At 57.3% G+C, this 18,823-nt stretch overlaps 1 protein-coding gene and 1 pseudogene across 1 annotated transcript in view; both read left to right on the top strand.

Annotated features, from left to right (window-relative positions):
* Positions 1–18,823, top strand: part of Hmcn2 (hemicentin 2) — a 128,861-nt gene that overhangs the window by 94,318 nt on the left and 15,720 nt on the right. The window contains exons 65-83 of the mRNA XM_012516738.2: positions 1,194–1,291; positions 1,643–1,909; positions 2,844–3,034; positions 3,456–3,537; positions 3,613–3,749; positions 4,195–4,336; positions 4,419–4,563; positions 6,780–6,907; positions 7,450–7,606; positions 8,548–8,669; positions 8,898–9,062; positions 11,159–11,266; positions 11,440–11,574; positions 11,915–12,049; positions 12,326–12,522; positions 12,960–13,173; positions 13,473–13,607; positions 14,349–14,533; positions 16,080–16,161. Coding sequence (XP_012372192.1) covers positions 1,194–1,291; positions 1,643–1,909; positions 2,844–3,034; positions 3,456–3,537; positions 3,613–3,749; positions 4,195–4,336; positions 4,419–4,563; positions 6,780–6,907; positions 7,450–7,606; positions 8,548–8,669; positions 8,898–9,062; positions 11,159–11,266; positions 11,440–11,574; positions 11,915–12,049; positions 12,326–12,522; positions 12,960–13,173; positions 13,473–13,607; positions 14,349–14,533; positions 16,080–16,161 — 2,825 coding nt within the window. The remainder of the gene's footprint in view (positions 1–1,193; positions 1,292–1,642; positions 1,910–2,843; positions 3,035–3,455; positions 3,538–3,612; positions 3,750–4,194; positions 4,337–4,418; positions 4,564–6,779; positions 6,908–7,449; positions 7,607–8,547; positions 8,670–8,897; positions 9,063–11,158; positions 11,267–11,439; positions 11,575–11,914; positions 12,050–12,325; positions 12,523–12,959; positions 13,174–13,472; positions 13,608–14,348; positions 14,534–16,079; positions 16,162–18,823) is intronic.
* On the top strand, positions 5,166–5,264 carry LOC111812436 (annotated as a pseudogene).

The following is an 18,823-nucleotide window of genomic DNA, read 5'->3' as shown; positions in this document are numbered from 1 at the left end:
GGGGTCTCCTGAGAGCTGGGAAGCCTGGGGTCTCCTGAGAGCTGGGAAGCCTGGAGGAAATGGGTTTCAGTGCAGAGGGCTCATGGTGTGGCTAGCAATATATTTTTTTTCTTGTGGTTAAAACATGCAACATCAGGCCTGTGTCCAGTGTGGTGGACACATCTGCAGCCAGGAGGCTAAGGCAAGAGGATCACAAATTTGAGCCCAGCCTGGACAGCTTAGATTTACTGAGGCCCCGTCTCAAAATAAGAGCTGGGGACACAGCTCAGTGTGAAGGCCCAGTGCCGAGTAATCCCCAGTACCATGGAACTAAAAAGAAGTTGAGGCAAGGGGAATTGTTTAAAGACAGAAGGAGAAGGGCTGTGTGTGCAACTTCAAAACAACCATCGTGCCCGCAAGGGTTTGTAACCAAGGTGGCACAGGTCCCTCGTAGGGTATTTCCCTGGCACACGGGTGGTCGCGACAGCACCCTTTGTGAAGCCACATGGGGGAGCCGGTGTGTCCCAGCCCTGGCTCTGCCCGCACCCCTCCATAGTGGACTTGGCTGGAGAGATTCCTCCGTGTTAGGCAGGTGCCCTCCTTGGAGCCCCCATCAGGAACTAGGGGACATGGACACTGGGAATGGTCACCTGGGTGGTGCTGGAAGCCAGGATTGGCTGCAGTGTGGACTGTGCCTGCTGCTGGATTAGGGCGGGTCTAGAGGTGGGGAGGGGGGTCGACAGGGCAGGAGACCAGGAGGGCAGGGCCCAGGAGTGACAGACAGGTGGCTTTGGCATCGTGGCCCTCATTGGAGCAGCTAGGAGGGGATGTGGGAACAGAGGGGACTTCAAGAGGAGGTGGGGGACAGTGGGTGGGGACAAGGACAGAGGGATGGTCCAGAGGGAGGATAAGCAAACCGTCCCTGTCCTGGATATGGGACAGCTGGGCTGCCAGAGTTCCAGAAGTGGAGCTCCATTGTGGGGTGAGATGGCGTAAATGAGGCGGGTGGGCGGAGGTTCCTTCCAGTCACCCGGAGGCAGGAGAGGTGGGTAGGAGAGGTGGACGTAGAGGCTGGATTTAGCCTCCACTCCAGTTCCTGTTCTGAAAGAAGGCGAAAGGAGAAGAGGCATCGTGGGGCATCCGTGCAGCCCACACCTCTCTTCCTGGCTCCATCTCTCCCTCTCCCCACCCCCCCTCTTGGCGTGGGGGCTCAGGATTTCCCAGGTGCAGCCAGCAGACTCGGGCACCTTCACCTGCGTGGCCGTGAGCCTGGCCGGCGTGGCCAATAGGAACTTCACCTTGCAGGTGCTTGGTACGGAACAGAGGGTGCAGGAGGGTGGGACCAAGGTGGTCCTGGGTCCTGGGTGGGACTAAGGACATCCCTCAGGGTCTGAGGGCAGAGCACACGATTCAGCCGATTGCTTGGCAATTGTCTGGCTGGTAGCAGTTAGGCACCCCAGGCGCCAGGGCCTCGGTGCCTGCATACAGGGGTGAGACTGCTGCTGGGGGAGCCAGGGCAGGGGCTCCTGGCCTTGGGGACCCCAGGGAGGTTCCTGGGCCTGGATGAGAAGGAGCTCTCCAGGAGCTGGGCATCTGGCAGGTTTGAAGGGCCTGAGTCAAGGTCTTGGGGTGAACAGGTCCCTTTCTCCCTTTTCCCCCACAGTGCCCCCCATCCTGGAGCCAGTGGACTTCCAGGATGATGTGGTGGCGACCCCTGGCTCCTCTGTGCTTCTGCCGTGTGAGGCCCAGGGAAGCCCCCTGCCTCTCGTGTCCTGGCTGAAGGACGGTGAACCCTTCTTGCCCCAGAGCCTTGAGCAGGGCCCTGGCCTGCAGCTGGAGAGAGTAGGAGCCGGTGATTCGGGGACCTACTCATGCGTGGCCACCAGTGAGGCGGGGGAGGCAAGGAGGCACTTCCGGCTGACCATGATGGGTGCGTCGTGTCCTCAGCGAGGTTTCTGGGGCTTGGGCGGGTGGAGAAAGCGTGCAGGATCGAAGGGAGGCTTGGGGCGGCTGCCTGGGGTGGCATTGAGGTGGGGCTGGGTTCTGGGCAGTGTGGCTCCCTGGGGGACAGTGATGGGGACATCAGACCTTCCTGGGGGGGGTCTCACGGTCTTGGTGGTACTGGCACAAATACAAGCACAAGGACCCACGGAGGCTCTCACGGCACCAGGCTGTACTGGAGACGGGTCTGCCAAGCGCACCACCATGCTAGGTCTCATTGAAATTTTTCTTTTTTAAAAAAAGTTTATTTGGTACAGGGTCTCACTACACAGCTTGGACTCATAGTGATCCTCCTGTTTTCATCCTCCTCAGCACTGGGATTACAGGCGTGCGCCACCACGCCCAGTCTCGGTGGCCTGCGCAGTGTGTTCAGGGGTGGGGCCAGTGCAGCAGGTGGTGCTGGTGGGATGAACCCCAGTCCCTGCACTTGCCTAAGAAAGGCTTAGTCCGCTGAGCTATCTCTCTGGCCCTTGTTGATTTGTTCTTGTTTTTATAGTGCTGGGGACAAAGCCCAGAGCCTTTGGATTGAGTTGTGTCCCAGACTTTTTTTTTTCTCCTTTATTTTTGAGACAAGGGCTCTCTAAGTTACTAAGTTGCCCAGGCTAGGCTTAAACTTGCAGTCTCCTGCCTCATCCTCCCAGCGTACTGGGATGCCAGGCGTGTGCCATCACGCTTGCCTTGCTTGTTAGTTTTAAATCCCAAGAAATTGTCCCCGGTGGACAGGGCCCTGGCTCTAGTGTTTCCATCGGTCTGTGTCTGGGTAGAGGGTAAGAGAGAAGGGCACCCTGTCCCCATGCTCCGTCATCCTGTTATGGGGACAGGGAAAGGAGCCTGGGCTGCCACTGACCTATGCTGCCCTGCAGACCCACCCCACATCCAGCACTCGGGCCAGCCTGCAGAGCTGTCGCTGATGGCTGGCGCCCCCATGGAGCTCCTGTGTGATGCCCAGGGTGTCCCTCCACCCAACATCACCTGGCATAAGGATGGGCAGGCCCTGCGAGGGACAGAGGGGGGCAGCAGAGCTGGCCACGTGTTCCGCGTGGAGGATGTGCAGGTGCTGCCATGGGGCTGGGAGTGGGGTGCGGTGGGGAGAGGGTACCACAGCTTCCCTGGGGGTGGTGGGCAGCTGCCAGGCTTTCTCCAGCTCCTCCTCAGTGTGGGGAGTGCGCACAGTCCCCTAGTCCTGCCCCCAGAAGTCCCCCAACACCAGAGCCATGGCTGATATGAAACCCAGAGAACTCCCCATCCAGGCTGGGAGGGCTGGTGCACTCCAGGGGACCTTTGCAGGAGAGGCTGGCCTTGCACCAGCCCTAAAGCAAAGGGGAAGGAGCCCAGAGAGGCCTGGCTGGCTGGGAGGTGGACAGACAGCCTCTGCAGGCCCCGGGGGCAAATCCAGAGCCCTTATCAGAGAAAGAGGAAATCAGATGAGAGCCCAGCAGGCTGGAGCCAATCCTGGCTCATCCTTCTGTTCCCAGGTGGGTGACGCAGGGCTGTACACCTGCCTGGCTGAGAACCCTGCAGGAGAAGCAGAGAAGAGCTTCCGGGTCAGAGTTCAAGGTAGGGGGTGTAGAGGTGGAGGCAGGATGGGACCTCCAGGGTGGGGCTCCCTCTCACATCCTCTCATGCCCCCAGCCCCTCCAAATGTGGTTGGGCCCCGGGGTCCCCGCTCCGTGGTTGGCCTGGCTCCGGGGCAGCTGGTCCTGGAGTGCTCTGTGGAGGCAGAGCCAGCGCCTGAGATTGAGTGGCACCGAGATGGCATCCTGTTGCAGGTAGGTGCCAGGCTGGGGACCCTGGCACTGCAGGCCCTGGCTGGGTGGATCTGGGCACTAAGCCTGCTCTGAACAGCACTTGGCCTACCCACTGTGTGGAGTCCTCTACCCTGCCATCATGTCCCTTGCGGGCTTGGGGGACACTGAGGCAAGGTGAGAAGTCACACCTAGTGGCTGTCACCTGAGGCTGGGGCGGAGGCTCTCTGTGTTCATCACATATATGGGCCAGTTTACAGCTGGATTCAAGGGTTCTGTACCTGACCAGAAGCTTCAGGGTTAGGGCATGTGCTCCCCCAGAAAAGTCTAGCTTCTAAGGAGCTCAGCGGCACAACGGGGCAAGGATGCAGTGCTTGCAAGGGTGGAGGCCCCACCTGTCACACCTCCCTCCCTCCTGAGGTTCCCTTGATGGCTGCGCTGACTTTGTGGGTGGGGTGGGTCTCCGCAGGCAGACACACACACCCAGTTCCCAGAGCATGGCCGGTTCCTGCAGCTGCAGGCCCTGAGTGCGGCTGACAGCGGCCACTACAGCTGCACGGCCCGCAACCGGGCAGGCAGCGCCAGTGTGGCCTTCCATGTGGAGGTCCACGGTGAGTGTGCCCACCCAACCGCCTGAGCTCAAGCCCTGTGTAGGCACCTGCCGCCAGCACTGCCCCTCTGTTCCCTCCACAGTGGCGCCCACCATCCAGCCGGGACCACACACCGTGAACACTTCTGTGAACCAGACGGCCCTGCTGCCCTGCAGGGCCAGCGGGGAGCCCCCGCCCCTTGTGAGCTGGCGGAAGGATGGAGCACCACTGGATCCTGGGAGCCCCAGGTGGGCACTGAGGGGTGGGCACTGGGGGTTCTCAGGACCTCTGTGGGCAGCAGACAGAACCACCCAGGGCAGATGGAGTGGAACAAGACTGTCATCTCTGTGTGGGGGACTCTCAGAAGACAGGGCCCAGCAAGCTAGTGTGTGGCAGCCTCGAGATCCCCAGTAGCCAGCGAGCTCCTGCAAACCTCTGCTTCTGTATATGAGATGCTATAAAAAAAAAGATGAATCAATAATTTTTGAAATGTATTACACTAAAAGGCAGTCTCGTGCATCCTCACCAGAATCCTCCCTCTTCTCTGAACACACTGATCCCACCATTCCTGCTGCTTCCTGCAGCAGCTCGGCAGGACCCTTTCCTGAGTGCCTTCAGCTGGGCTGTCCTGAACCCACTGAGAACCCTTACCTTTCATAGTCATTATGACTCGGGGAGGAGGGAGAGGTCTCCCGGTACCAGATCCAGTGCGTAAGGTGAAAGGACAGAGTGGTGTCTTCATGAGCCTGCCTTGGCAACGGATGCTTCTTGGCAGTGCCATTCACCGTATTTTTGCTCCTACCTCGTGAAGACACTCAGGAAAGAGCTCTCCAGAGCTGCTGCAGAAGACGGCCCTGGTGCCATATACTGAAACTGGCACAGTGCAGGGAGATTAGCATGGCCCCTGTGCAAAGGTGACACACAAATTTGGGAAGCGGTCTGTATTTTTTTTAAAAAAGGAGGGAAGCAAACTATAAGGAAGCCCTTTTGGTCTTCATCTCAGTCAGGGAGGTTTATATTTGTAATCCCGTGGGTGCATTATTGGAATCCCATCGAGTGCATTCTAGTGTACCATTTCCAGGGCAACCCAAGGCGAGAACAAAGGCACGAAGGCCTAGCTGTAGTTATGGGGAGCCAAGGGGCCCTAGGTCCAGCCATGATGATGGCCATCAGGAGCAAAGGCCTCGACCAGGGCCAAACTGGGGTTTTATTCAGTCATGAAGGAGGAGAGGCTTGAGGGTGAATGACTGAGAATGGCAGGAAGTAGCGAGTGCTGTGAGCTGGGCTAGGTAGGCGGCCTGCACTTAACTGTCTTCTGCAGAGAGAAGCATATGCAGAAAAAGTGATCTGTATTTTACTATTGAGATAGTATCTAAGGTTTGGGGTCCGGTGCTTCAGCTCTGATGTGCAATCTTTCAAGCCCCAGGAAGTCATAGCCTCTATCTTTTTAAAAATTTATTTGTGTGTGTGTGTGTGTGTGTGTGTGTGTGTGTGTGTGTGTGTCCAGTTCAGCCCACCAGGGGGCGGGGCTGGCTGGCATGTGGTGCTGGGGGATTGAACCGTGGTCCCTGTGCTTTGCTAAGCTTGTTCTAAGTAGGTGCTTTAGACCACTGAGCCATCTCACCAGCCCCCATAGCCTCTGTCTTAAAGCTGGATCCCAGCCCATGGAGCAGTGGCTCTTTGTCCCGACTCGACCCTCGAGGGTCAAGCAGCAGGTGGGGGTTACCAGGGAAACACGCATGTCATCTTAAAGACTACCAGCAGCACCTCGGCTGGATCCATATGCATTGCTTAAAGCCAGCTGAAGGGATAAGGAAAGTCCTGGTCAGCTCTGTACATGTCAATACAAGGAAGTAGGGTCCGGCTCACCCAACATGGAGACAATCGCTCTTCTTTTGAGGGGCGCCGTTCAGCTGGTCCTCCACAGCCAGCCAGTGGCAGGGATGACGGATGAGTACATTGAAGGAGTGTGTATTTTGAGGGGAATACAGCAAATGCATTCTTTACTGTAACAAATACTTTTTATTTCACTACATGCCTTGTATTTCGGTCACCCCTTAAGTGAGCTTTTTCTTTTCCTCTCCCTTCCCTCTCTCTTTTCGGTTTCTTCTTTTCCTCTCCTCCTCCTCCTTTGCCTCCCCCTCCCTCCATCCTTGTGAGCTCAGCAGATACTACCCCAACATCCTCATGCCTCCCACGTCTTCAGCTCACCCTCTGTGAATACCAAGACCAGTTTCCCAGGGCAGAGAATGCCATTGGCCCAGGCAGGGTGATGTGTTCATCTCTGGTCCAATCAGCTGTGGTTGAGGGCGGGATCACATGGTGCAGGATGTGGGGAGTTGCTTCCCAAATCCAGAGTGAGGGAGCCCCAAGTTGGCACTTCTTGCAGGGAGCCAGGCCCAGCCCTTCTCAGCCCTTCCCCTTACTTGTTGGTCTCCATGGCAACCCCTCCTGTCCATTCCAGGGTGGAGGTTCTGAGTGATGGGTCTCTGAGGATCCAGCCTGTCCTCTCCCAGGACGCCGGCCACTACTTCTGTCTGGCGTCCAACTCCGCTGGCTCCGATAGGCAGGGCCGTGACCTCCAGGTCTTTGGTAGGTGGGTCCGGGAGGGGCATTTTCCTTGCCTTCATCAGCCAGTCCCTTTGGGGGACCAATCCTACTTAGTTTCTGGGTGCCCCAGCTGTCAGGAGCCATTGTCTTCAAGGGGTGTTAACCTAAAAACCATTGGTAAGCAGTTTGACTCACGCATGCGAAGGGTGCGTATTCATTTGTGCTATTTCACTCTGCGACGCTGCATACCGAGTGTCAAGCATGCGCAGCAGGTCTAACGGGCAGATGCTCTCCCGAAACTCGCTTTCCAGTCCACCGTGGGGGGTGATCCCTCAGAAGGCTTGGCCTGGGACAGGGATGCTGGGCAGCTGAGCTCCGCGGAGCAGGGGGTTGGGGGATGTCAGGCTCAGGGCTGAGGAGAGGCCAGAATCCCCAGCCTCAGGGCCCTGTTAGTGACTCCCTGGGGCATTTTTCTGCTCTGTAGGGTGGGTTGAGGTGCTAGTGAGTACCCCAGACCTAGGCTCCGCCCCTGGCATAGCCTCGGACGGTCCTGCATGTGCCTCCTACGGCCACTTTCTCCCCAGAGCCTCCAGCCATCGCCCCCGGCCCCTCCAACTTCACCCTCACCGCACCCAGGCCGGCCACACTGCCCTGTGAGGCCAGTGGCTCCCCCAAGCCCCAGGTGACCTGGTGGAAAGACGGACAGAAGCTGGACCTCCGCACACAGCAGGGCGCCTACCGGTATGAGCTGGTCCTGCTCAGGGCACCTGAGCCTCTGTCTCCCGGAGGGGCCTGGGCAGGAAAACAGGCAGGGATCAGGCTCCAGGGATCAGTAGGGTCACAACTGAGGTGGCCAGGATGGCCAGGCAGGGAGCCCGGTGCTTTACACATTCTGTGCCAAATGGGAAACACAGCAGTGTTATGCTCAATGCAGTCAGACATCAAAAACAGAACATGGAAGGGCGGGGTGCTGCTCCTTCGTGGCGGGGCAGTGGCCAGTGTGCACGAGGCCGGGCTCCGTCCACAGCGCCTAGAAGGTGGAGGGTGCGCTGGCCTGTGTCTGCCTGGGCTGTGGTTTGCTCTCTTAGCTAAATGCTCAGTGGACGTGGAGGATTAAAGGGGCCCGCCCCGCTCCCTCAACTCTCCAGGCATGGAACGTCAGGGCTCAAAGCAGGCGCTCCGTAGAGCGAGCCCTCCGAGTGGGTCTTCCAGAGGGGTCCGCACGGAAGTTAGGAGAGCAATTACTGCATCAAATGTGCGAAGTTACAGAGAAACAAAGAATGGAAACAAAAGCACACAAACCCAACAGCTGATACTTGAGGAGCAAAAACTTCTGGAAGGCATTTTTTCTTTTTGTCGGGAGGAAGATTTTTTTTTTTTTTTTTTAATTCAGCATTTCGCTACGCAGTTGAGGCTGGCTTTCGGCTCACTCTGTAGCCCAGGCTGGTTTCAGACTCGCGGCGGTCTTCCTGCCTCAGCCTCCCGTGTGCTGGGATGACAGGTGTGTGCTACCACACAGGGTTGGAAGACACGTTAGAGTCAGGGCTGGGCAGGGACACAGGAGCAGCTGGGAAGAGTCCCCATCCAGACTGCTGAAGCCGAGGTGGGACGACCATGCTGGCTCCCCAGGCCGGCTGCCCCCTTGGCCGTCTGTCAGTCTGTCTGTCTGTCCATCCGTCCAGCCTCCTGCCCTCCAATGCCCTGCTGCTTGTGGCCCCCAGTGCCCGGGACTCAGCTCAGTTCGAGTGCGTGGTGAGCAACGAGGTGGGCGAGAGCCGCAAGCTGTACCAGGTGACCGTGCAGGGTGAGTGAGGGCGGCCGTGGACCCTCCTCCAGGAAGCCTCCTGGGTCCCACTCCCTGGCCCACTCACCTAACCTGGCCCCGGCACTGTTCCTGGTGGTGGGAACAGGCAGGACAGGGGACACTGAAGTCGCCCTCTGGATGTAGCTCTCACCCCCGCCCCGCACCTGCCCGCCCCGCGCCTGCCCGCCCTGCTTCTCAGGGCGGCTCAGTCCTCGTCCTGGGTTGCAGAGCTTCCAACCATCGCGGACGACCAGACGGCCTTCACCGTGACCAGGATGGCACCCGTGGTCCTGACCTGCCACAGCACTGGGGTGCCGGTCCCCACCGTGTCTTGGAGCAAGGCAGGGGCCCAGCTGGGGGCCCGGGGAAGCGGCTACCGCATTTCTCCTTCTGGTGAGTGAGGGGCAGCTTCGGAGAGTGCAAAGGGAGAGATTGGCCCGGCTCCCCTGACCCCTCGCTGTGTGACAGGGAGAAGATGCTGCCCTCCTGAGCCTCAGTTTCCCCTCTGGGCACTGCAGTGTTGAGACCCAGTGGGGGGTGGGGCCTCTCCTGGCAAAAGGAGAGAAATCGAAGCTCCCAGGTTGTTCATAAAACTAGTTTTATCCCGGGAGGACAATTGCTATTTATTCTGAAATTATGCTCTTAATCTCTGATGTTGAAAGTTCTTTTCTCTGATGAAATTAAGATAATAGTAATATATCTATATCTATCTATATCTATATTTTAATATTGTGGATTGAACTAATGGCCTTCACATTGAGCTACATCCCTAGGGCTATTTTCTTTGGACAGGATCTTGTTAAATTGCCAAACTGCTGAGTGTGGTGGCTCACGTCCCAGCACTCAGGAGGCTAAGGCAGGAGGGTCACTGCAAATTTGAGGCTAGCCTGGACTACATTGTGAGTTCAAGGCCCGCCTAAACTGCATAGTGCAATGTTGTCTCAAAAAGATTGGGGAGGGCTGGGGAGATGGCTCAGTAGAATAAGTGCTTGCCTGGCAAGTTCAAGGTCATGAGTTCAATCCCCAGTACCACCACCAAAAAAAAAAAAAAAAAGATTGGGGAGAAAAAAAATTGCTAAATTGCCTAGGCTGGGCTTGAATTTGCAATCCTGGCTACAGGGTGCTTTTTAGCAGGTCTTTGCTTGTCAAAATGAATGGTTAGCAACTTTCTGGGATCTCCTCAAATTAAATTTATTTGTTGGTTGTTTAGGGACATTCTAGGATGGGAGCTACTGCTTAGATCTGTGGTTTGTAAAGTCACCTGAGACAACAAAACACTTCCTCCTGGCCACAGTTACAGTGGGGCCAGACTGAAGGCGCTTCACAGCTCCAGAGCCCGCGGGGCCAGGCTGTGGGCACTCTGAAGCCACCAGGCCTGGCTCCTCCACCACCCAGGGGCTCTTGGGAGTCCACAGAGACTGTGGACACAGCCTGTGGTCTGAGGCGTGCAGGGGTGCCCACAGTGTGGTGCGGTGAGGACAGGAGAATGGGGAGGAATCCCGGGAGGCTTCCCTGGAGGACACCTGTTTGTTTTTTGGTTTTTTGGCGGAACCGGGGATTGAACTCAGGCCCTTGCGCTTGCCAGGGAAGCGCTTATTCCACTGAGCCATCTCCCCGGCCCCAAGGACACTGGTTTTTGAACGTGGTCAAAAGAGCGAGACAGAGAATTCTGGGTCAGCCATTTCAGGCAGAGCAATGGCAGGTCCTGGAATATCACGCTGAGACCATGTCCCCTGATTGTTATTGCACCAGACATGGTCAAAAGATACAGTGAGTGTTTAAATTTAAAAGTTGTAGTACGATAAGTGGCACAGTGTCATTAGCGTCCTCGGAGCCGGCCCTCTCAGATACACACGGGTAGCACTGTGTCTGACACTTTCTGCGGTGGTTCCGGAAGTGCCCTTTCCTCAGTGTCTTTCTTTGTATGCTGTCATCAAGAACAAGGTGAGGGGTCCTGCCAAGGGCAGCCCAATGGAAAGCAGCTCATAGGAACATGACGCTATGTCCTCATCCTCCCCCTTATTTGCTGGGTCTGGCACTGTGTGACTTCTGGCTTCTTCCCAAAGTCAAGCGAAGCCCAGAAGGGAAAGGTCTTGAAGAGATTCAGGACTTCAAGGCAGCAAGAACAGGGCGACTAACGACCTCAGCAAAGAGGGCTCCAGAGCTGCTGCAGACGGCGGCAGGCGTGCTGTGGTCCTTGTGTTCAAAGCAAGCAGAAATGTTCTGGGGGAGACTCATGGAAATGTGTTTTTTACTGTAACACATTTTCTTAAGTTTAAATGTTCACTCTGTTTTTCAGCTGTGCCTCATACTCATAGGTAAACTGAGGCCCACAGTTCTGCTCACACAAGCAGCTGGGGCAGCCTCTGTTCCTGGTACTGTTTATAGTGATGTGTGTGGCCTGCACCAGAAACAAAGGGTGGGGCTGTGTAGGAGCCTGGCCAGCTCTGTCACTGGGACCCTATCTCTGACTCTGTTGTCACCTACAGGTGCCCTGGAGATCGGGCAGGCGCTGCCCATCCACGCCGGCCACTACACCTGCACGGCCCGCAATGCCGCTGGAGTGGCCCACAAGCATGTGGTCCTCACTGTGCAGGGTAAGGTTCTGGCCAGGTCTGGGGGACAGGCAGTGGCCCAGGTACACAGACTCTGTCAGATCCTGATCCCCATGGGGGCTCTTAGAAAAGGAGACCTGGCTGAGAGGTGCCCCGTTCTCTGCGGGGCTGGTTTGAGGTGTCCCCAGGGACCTCTGTCTCCTGTGCCCTCACAGCCTCCCCTGTGGTGAAGCCACTGCCCAGCGTGGTCCAGGTGGTGGCGGACGATGAGGTGCTGCTGCCCTGTGAGGCCTCCGGCATCCCCCGGCCCACTGTCACTTGGCAGAAAGAGGGGCTCAGCATCCCTACAGGTAAGATATATAGCAGCCTGCAAGGGTTGGGGGGACACTTTCTGAAGTGTCCTCCAGGAACTGTGGGTCCCTCTGCCTGCCCAGAAGTCCCACAAAATCCACCAGACCCCTCTAGAGACACAGCCCTCACCCCTGCCCCACGTCACCATGTCACCGTAGCCTGAGATCCTAACTGGGTGCCCTGTGGCTGAGTTGGAGGCCATGGAGCGGGCAGCTGGGCTCGGCTGCCGACCAGGCTTGCAGGCCACTTGTGAGTCACTTGCTGCCTGTCAGAGCAGTTCAAACAGCCCTCAAGCACTCCCGCACCCCCCGGACTCTGATTTCCTCTCTCTGCATCCAGGAGTGAGAAGCCAGATCCTCCCCAGTGGACAGCTGCGGCTCATCCGCGCCCACCCTGAGGATGCTGGGAACTACTTCTGCATGGCCCAGAACAGTGCGGGCAGCGCCATGGGGAGGACGCGGCTGGTGGTGCAAGGTGGGTTGGGGGGGAGCGGGAGCTGGATCGGCTGACGGAAGTTCAGGGCTCTGCCTGGCTCAGCTACCGGCTCTGGGCGCTGTCCCAGGGCTGCTTCCTGGAGCTAAAGGAAACTCCTCTCTCGACCTGGGACCGCTTCAGGCGCAGACCCCACCCCCTGTCCTCCCTCCAGCAGGAAACCTAGCCGGATCATCCCTCCAGGATTTTGTTAGTAGCAATAGCCCGCTGCCGAGCGCGCCAGTTGGTGACCGTCTCTCTGCCCCACAATCCCCGCAGTGCCTCCCGTGATCGAGAGCGGCCTCCCGGACCTGTCCACCACGGAAGGCTCCCACGCCCTCCTGCCCTGCGTGGCCAGAGGCAGCCCCGAGCCCAACATCCGCTGGGAGAAGAACGGCCAGCCAGTGACCGTGTCCGGAGCCCAGGGCAAATTCAGCCTCCAGCCCTCGGGGGAACTACTGGTGAAGAATTTGGAGGTGAGGGCAGCCATGAAGAAGGAGCATGGTGACAACATTGCATTCCCAAAGCATTACCTTGGTGATGGTCCCTGGACCTGGGAGGTGCAGAGCCAGGACTGTGGGCAGGGCAGTGGCTATGGGGGGGGGGGTTGGTGGCAATGGGCGTGGCCAGGACTGGCTGTGGGTGGGGCGGGGCAGTGGGTGGGGCCAGGAAGATTTAGGTGGGTCCCCCCCAGGCGTAATCCCTCTGGTTAGTGTGGTGCAGTTAGGGCCAGGAGGACGAGGAATGGAGCGCCTTCTTCCGGCAGGGAAGTACCAGATGCAGCGGAGAAGCCGCCCTGCCGCGAGCTTGTGCGCCCTTCGTGAGGGCTGCGTGCTCCGTGGGAAGCGTGGGAAGCAGCTGGGTCTGGTTTCCCGGTGGAGACAGTTTTTAGGCCAACACCCCTTTCCCACAGGGCCAAGACGCGGGAACCTACACCTGCACGGCGGAGAACGCAGTGGGCCGGGCCCGGCGGCGCGTTCATCTCACCGTCCTGGCGCTGCCCGTCTTCACCACACTGCCAGGGGACCGCAGTGTGCGCCGCGGGGACAGGCTGTGGCTGCGCTGCGCGGCTCGGGGCAGCCCGACCCCCCGCCTTGGCTGGACTGTCAACGACCAGCCAGTCACAGGTCTGAGCTGAAAATGGGGCAGGTGGGAACTTCGGGGAGGAGGAGGCTGTCCATGGGCCCCGTGGGCTCTGGTAAGAGGCCACCAGAGAGGAATACTCAGGCCAGGTCTTAACCTAGAGTTGTGGTACCCATCGCAGGTGAGCACTTAGCAAACATTTCTGCATGGTGCAGGCTTTGTAGCCCCTTCCTCAGGGTCTGGGAGGGCCCCAGTGGGCCTGACTTGTCAACCTGCCCCCCCTCCCGTGACAGGGAACAGCCCTTGGACTCAGCAACCTGGGACCTTACTTTCTCCTCCACAGATGGCGTGTCTGAGCAGGATGGGGGCAGCACACTGCAGAAGGCAGCAGTGACCAGAGAGGACAGCGGAACCTATGTCTGCTGGGCTGAGAACAGAGTGGGCCGCGTGCAGGCGGTCAGCTTTGTGCATGTGAAGGGTAGGGCACGAGCTCAGACACCTTCTACCCTAAGATGGCCAGGCAGCCCGAGAGCTTGCTTTCCCAGATTCTAGGCTCCTGTCCTCTAAGTAGTGGCTTCCCACTTTGGGACCTGCTGGGGGACTTTATAATATTCTGAGGCTGCTCCCTGTGGTAGACAGTGCTGTGCTGAGAAAGGAGGAAAACCCCCAAAGTTTGCTGGCTCCCTGTCTGTTCCTTCTAGCCTGGCTCCACCAGGGGCAGGGCAGGAGACCTTTGCAGCGACACAACTGCAAAGTGGGCTGGGCTTGATGGAGGAGACCAGTGCTCTAGGTACCAGGACTCAACTGCAATACTTGGTCAATTCAGGAAGGGAAGAAAGCAGCCCTGAGCATTTGACAGCCCTCTGAGAATCCCATGAACCTCTGTGCTTCTGCATATGATAGAGGGTTCTTGTGCTATCATTTTCCTGTAGTTCTTGCTTCCCAAGATACCTGGCAGGCATCTGAATCTATGACAGCGGTGACTGACACACGTGTCCCTGTGTTCCTGCCTGTGCCCATCTCAGGCATCACTAATCTATTGCAGATTCCCCAGTCTATGTGACAAGGCCAGGACAGGGAATTTGTTTGTGTTCCCAATGCACTGACTACACACAGCCCCTGAAGGCAGAGGCTAGGCAGAACTTTGGGGGTTGGTTATGGGAGTTGAGCCTCCAAGAAATCTCCCTCTTGACCCCTCTGTTGATGTTGCCCCATACAGAGGCCCCTGTCTTACAAGGCGAAGCCTTCTCCCACCTGGTGGAGCCTGTAGGGGGCAGCATTCAGCTAGACTGTGTGGTCCACGGTGACCCAGTCCCAGACATCCAGTGGACCAAAGATGGACTTCCGCTGTGGGACAGCCGCCTGCAGGTGCAGAACGGCTCGCTGACCATCCACAAGACCAAGGCAAGGGGCGACCCCAGGATAGCACTGTGCTGCATCTGGTGGCTGGGGAGGGGGCTTTTTAACTTGGCACTCCCTTTTACGTCTACAAAGCATTTCTTGCCCTGGGGTTCCCCAAATACCCTCCCACCACAACCAGTGCGACCTCCCACCATTGACTTTTCTGATTCTGTCAGCCCAGCCACTTGTCATGGCTGACAACTTTCTCCTCCTTCTGGGAAACAGCAAGAATCAGATCCTAGTCCCATGCTAGGTATCCGAGAGTGGCCTGTGGCTGCATCCCAGAGCCTTGTTATTTGTAAGGCCCTGGACAGAGGGCAGCAGTGACGCCTCTACTGGACAGATACCGGCCTTGGAGGTCACAGCAGCGAAGAGCCAGCATCTGCAGGAGGAAGGAGCCTGTGCCGGGCTCTCCACGCCCCCCCTTGAGGTGTCCCGATACAGCCTCGGGGCAAGGCCTCCTTGCTTCCCTAGGGCACCCCAGGTTCTGTCCAGGCATGAGTGATCTCAGGCCCTTGGCTCACTGGGGAGCTGTTGCTGGGTTCAGATGACAGCCGGGTCGGGAGAGTAGCTGCAGCGATCACAGCCACCAGGGCCGGTCCCCACCCTCACTGCGCAGCATCCTTCTGCTTAACACTTGCAGCAGTGGTAGGGGAGCCATGGCCACGCCTGTCATCCAGCACTGTGGGAGCCTGAGGCAGGAGGACCGTGAGTCCTAGTCCAGCCTGGGCCATTTAGCAATTTAACTAGATCCTATTTCATAAAATGAAACATCACTGCCCATGTCATCCCGTGTGAAGGCACTGGGTGCTATTTTAATACTGAAAATAGAACCTTAGTGGTTCTCATTCTTACTGTAGAGATGGGGAAACCGAGGCACCAGACACCTATCATGTTGCAGCAATGGTTCCATAGGTGAACGTAGGTCTGGCCTCGCCCGGTGTCTACAGCTAGCTCTGGGCTGCCCGTGGTGTGGCGCAGCTGCCTGGATTCACCTGGGCTTGGGCACAGCCTCAGGCCACCCCGGTCCCTTTCTGGGTGAGGCAGGTACGTTTCCGTGTCTGCTCAGAACCGTGGCCATGAACATCCAGTGCACCCACACCCCGCCCTGCCCTGAGGTTTCCAGATACAGCTTTGGGGCGGGGCAGCCAGGGTAAGTCCTGGCCACTTACCCTGGGGGAGCCCTGCTGGCTCTGCGGCCCCTGGGAGGTGCACCGCGCCAGCCGGTACCGTCAGTGTCCTGAGAAGTCCCGCAGGACCGGAATGGGTTGTCCCACTCAGTGCTTCCCAGACATCGTTGCCCACAGAGCCCCCATGCCTGCTAGCTGAGGTACCACAGAGCTGGAACAGCTCAGCGGCGTGTGGGGGCGGATCTGAATCGTAACCCTCCGCTTCGGGCCAGCAGCCAGCGCTCATCACTCCCCCCAGGTCTAGAAGTGAGAGGGTTGGCGTCTCTGCGCAGCTATTGCAAGTAGCCTTGGGGCCCCGTGGAGGGTAGCACGCAGGTCTCCACTGCCACCGTCCTGTCCTGAGCCCCGTCTCCCTGCAGATGGCTGACGCAGGGCGGTACCAGTGCCTGGCCGAGAACGAGGTGGGCGCCGTGAAGAAGGTGGTGACCCTCGTCCTGCAGAGTGAGTTTTGTCCTGGCTCTGGGCCTGGACGCTTGTCCCCAGCAGGAGGGGACACAGGGGACACTCAGGGGCAGCTGTGGCTGTGTGACAAATGTTTGGAACCCACAGCTGAAGTTCTGTGGAATGTTGCTAAGTGTAGGGTCCAGCTGTTCACAACACGGAGTCACCGCTGAGGTCCTCACAGTGACACTAAGTGCTCTCTGAACCTGAGGGGAACCCGAGAGGGGATCTCTGCCAGGATTTTTTAGAAAGCTGCATGCTAAGACAGATTCACGTGCAGAGAAGGGCATGTGTTAAAAGCGTCCAGCACCACAAGCTTTCGTAAGTCCACTCGGGTCCCCAGCGCAGCTTTCATAAGGGGAGTCCATCCAGGTTCCCAGTGCAACCCTTCCAAACACTGCTCCACCCTAGTGATCATGAACCCAAGTTTGCCTGTTTTTATTTTTTAAAAAAAAGCTCCATTGAGGTATAATTTGTAGACTATAAAATGTATCCATCAGTTTAGTGGAATATTATACAGCCTTTAAAAAGGAAACGGGGGGCCTGCCCTTAGCTCAGCTCTTTAAGTGCCTGCTTCAACAAAGCAGTCAGGCTCAGGTTGCTGTGGTTTGATCCCCAGAACTCCAGCCAGTCAAACCTGCCCTGAAGGCATTCTGAGAAAAAAAAAAAAAAGACTCCTGCCATTTTTGGGGCCGGGGAGATGGCTCAGTGGAATAAGCACTTCCCTGGCAAGTGCAAGGGCTGAGTTCAATCCCCGGTTCCAAAAAAAAAAAGGAAACAGGTTTGGCACATGCTACATGACACATGACATTTTGGCACATGACATAGGTGAGCCTCGAGGATATTGTGGAAGGGGGAAATAAGCCCAGTTCTCTTATGTGCGGTTTGTAGAGCAGCCAGACTCACAGCAGCAAACAGAAGGAGGTGGTTGTCAGTGACTGGAGGTGGAGGAGGGAGGAGGTGATGTTTTAGTGGGTGCAGAATTGGATTTTGCTGCAGGACAAAGCTGCGGCACTGGGCTGTGCGGAAATGTGACACAGCACCGCAGAACAGGAAACTGCAGAAGGCTACTATGATAACGCTTATGTTGTCTGTTTCTTACTGCTTTTCTTGGGGACCATGTAGGGACAGAACCCAGAGCCTCATGCTCGCTGGGCAAATGCTGTCCCGCTCAGCTCCACCTCCACACTGCTGCAAAAGCTTTAGGTGAGAAAAATTTATAGCACAAGTGTGCAGCTGGTAAGCTGAGTGTGGTGACACACACCTGTGCTGTCAGCACTCGGGAGGCCGAGGCAGGAGGATTGCTGCAAGTTTGAGGCCAGCCTGGGTTGCATAGTGAATTCAAAGCCAGCCTGAACTACATAGCAAGACTCCATCTAAAGCCCCTCTCTGCGCATGAAAGCATACGGCTGATCAATTGTAGTTGGCTTATACAAACATTATCACAGCCCCCTTTAGAAGATTTCTGTCCCTCCAAAGCCATCCCTTTCCCCCTTGCCACCAGCCCCAGGCCACCACTGGTCAGCGTTCTGTCTCTACGGCTTCCCCGACTCTGGGTGCCTCTTTGGTTCCAGTTCTTATTTATTATTAGTCCGCATCTGCAGTGCAAAACCATTGTACTTGTGGGGCCCCTGCCACGGACAGAACAACCTTTTGTTCCTCTGGCCTCCTCCCTCCCTTCCAGGTCCCCTCCCCTTTTGTGCAAGCTCTGGAGGGCTCTCGTAAGAAGAGTCTTCCAGCCGGCTTCTCCCCAGTTCGAGTCGACCATCTGCCTGGAGGCCACTCCTCCTCGCATTCAAAGTGTCCCACTACGCACGTGGGCCTTTTCTTTATCCGTTCACCAGTGACCCGACCTTGGTTTCTTTCCAAGTTTGGCCTTTTTTTTTTTCTTTGAGACAGGGTCTTGCTATGTGGTTCATGCTGCCTCGAACTCACTTTGTAGCCCCGGCTGGCCTCGAGCCCGTGGGCACCCTCAGCCTCCCGCATGCTGGGGTCACGGGCGCATGCCACCGTGCCTGGCTAAGTTTCTGGGCACTGTAAACAATGCCGCTGCAAGCCCTTGTGCCCGAGTGTCTGCGCCGATGTACTCTTTCCTTCCTCCTGCATAAATTTCTGGGGTCTGCGGGCTGGGTAGGCCCACATGGGCTGTACCTTCTGCTTTCCTTCCCGCCGTGTCTGGGGTTTGGTTTCTCTGCGTCCTCGACTGGAATTGCTGATTGGTGATCATCTTTGTAACTTTCCCCACCTTGGAGGTGACATCTGAGCCACGCCCATCGCAGGCCTGCGCTCCGCTGCTCGCTGGACGGCTGTGTGTTTCGCCCCTGTGTCCGGGCGGGCGGGGTGTGCAGCTCCTGCCCCCGCGTGCGCACAGCTGCCTCCGCCCTGCGCTGAGTTGTTGATGTCAGCGAGACCCGGGGCCTATTTAGAGCGTGGGGCCGAGCCCTCGGTCAGATGCACGAGTTATAGACGTTCTCTTAGCCTGCAGCTTGTCTTTGCCTCTTCTTAATGATGACATGGAAGAGCAGAAGGTGTAAAATTTAATGAAATTCAGGCTTATCGCTTGTCTGCTATTCCGGTCCTATGTTAAGTTTTATATCTAAAGCACATCTTTGCCTAGCTGGAGCTCACGCCTTCTTCCAGGAGGTCCACAGTTGTCTTTTTT

This window comes from Octodon degus, unplaced genomic scaffold (genome assembly GCF_000260255.1).
Source record: "Octodon degus isolate 3935 unplaced genomic scaffold, OctDeg1.0 scaffold00123, whole genome shotgun sequence".
NCBI lineage: Eukaryota > Metazoa > Chordata > Mammalia > Rodentia > Octodontidae > Octodon > Octodon degus.
The sequence above is the reverse complement of the archived record's forward strand: the minus strand, read 5'-3'. Positions and strand labels throughout refer to the sequence as shown.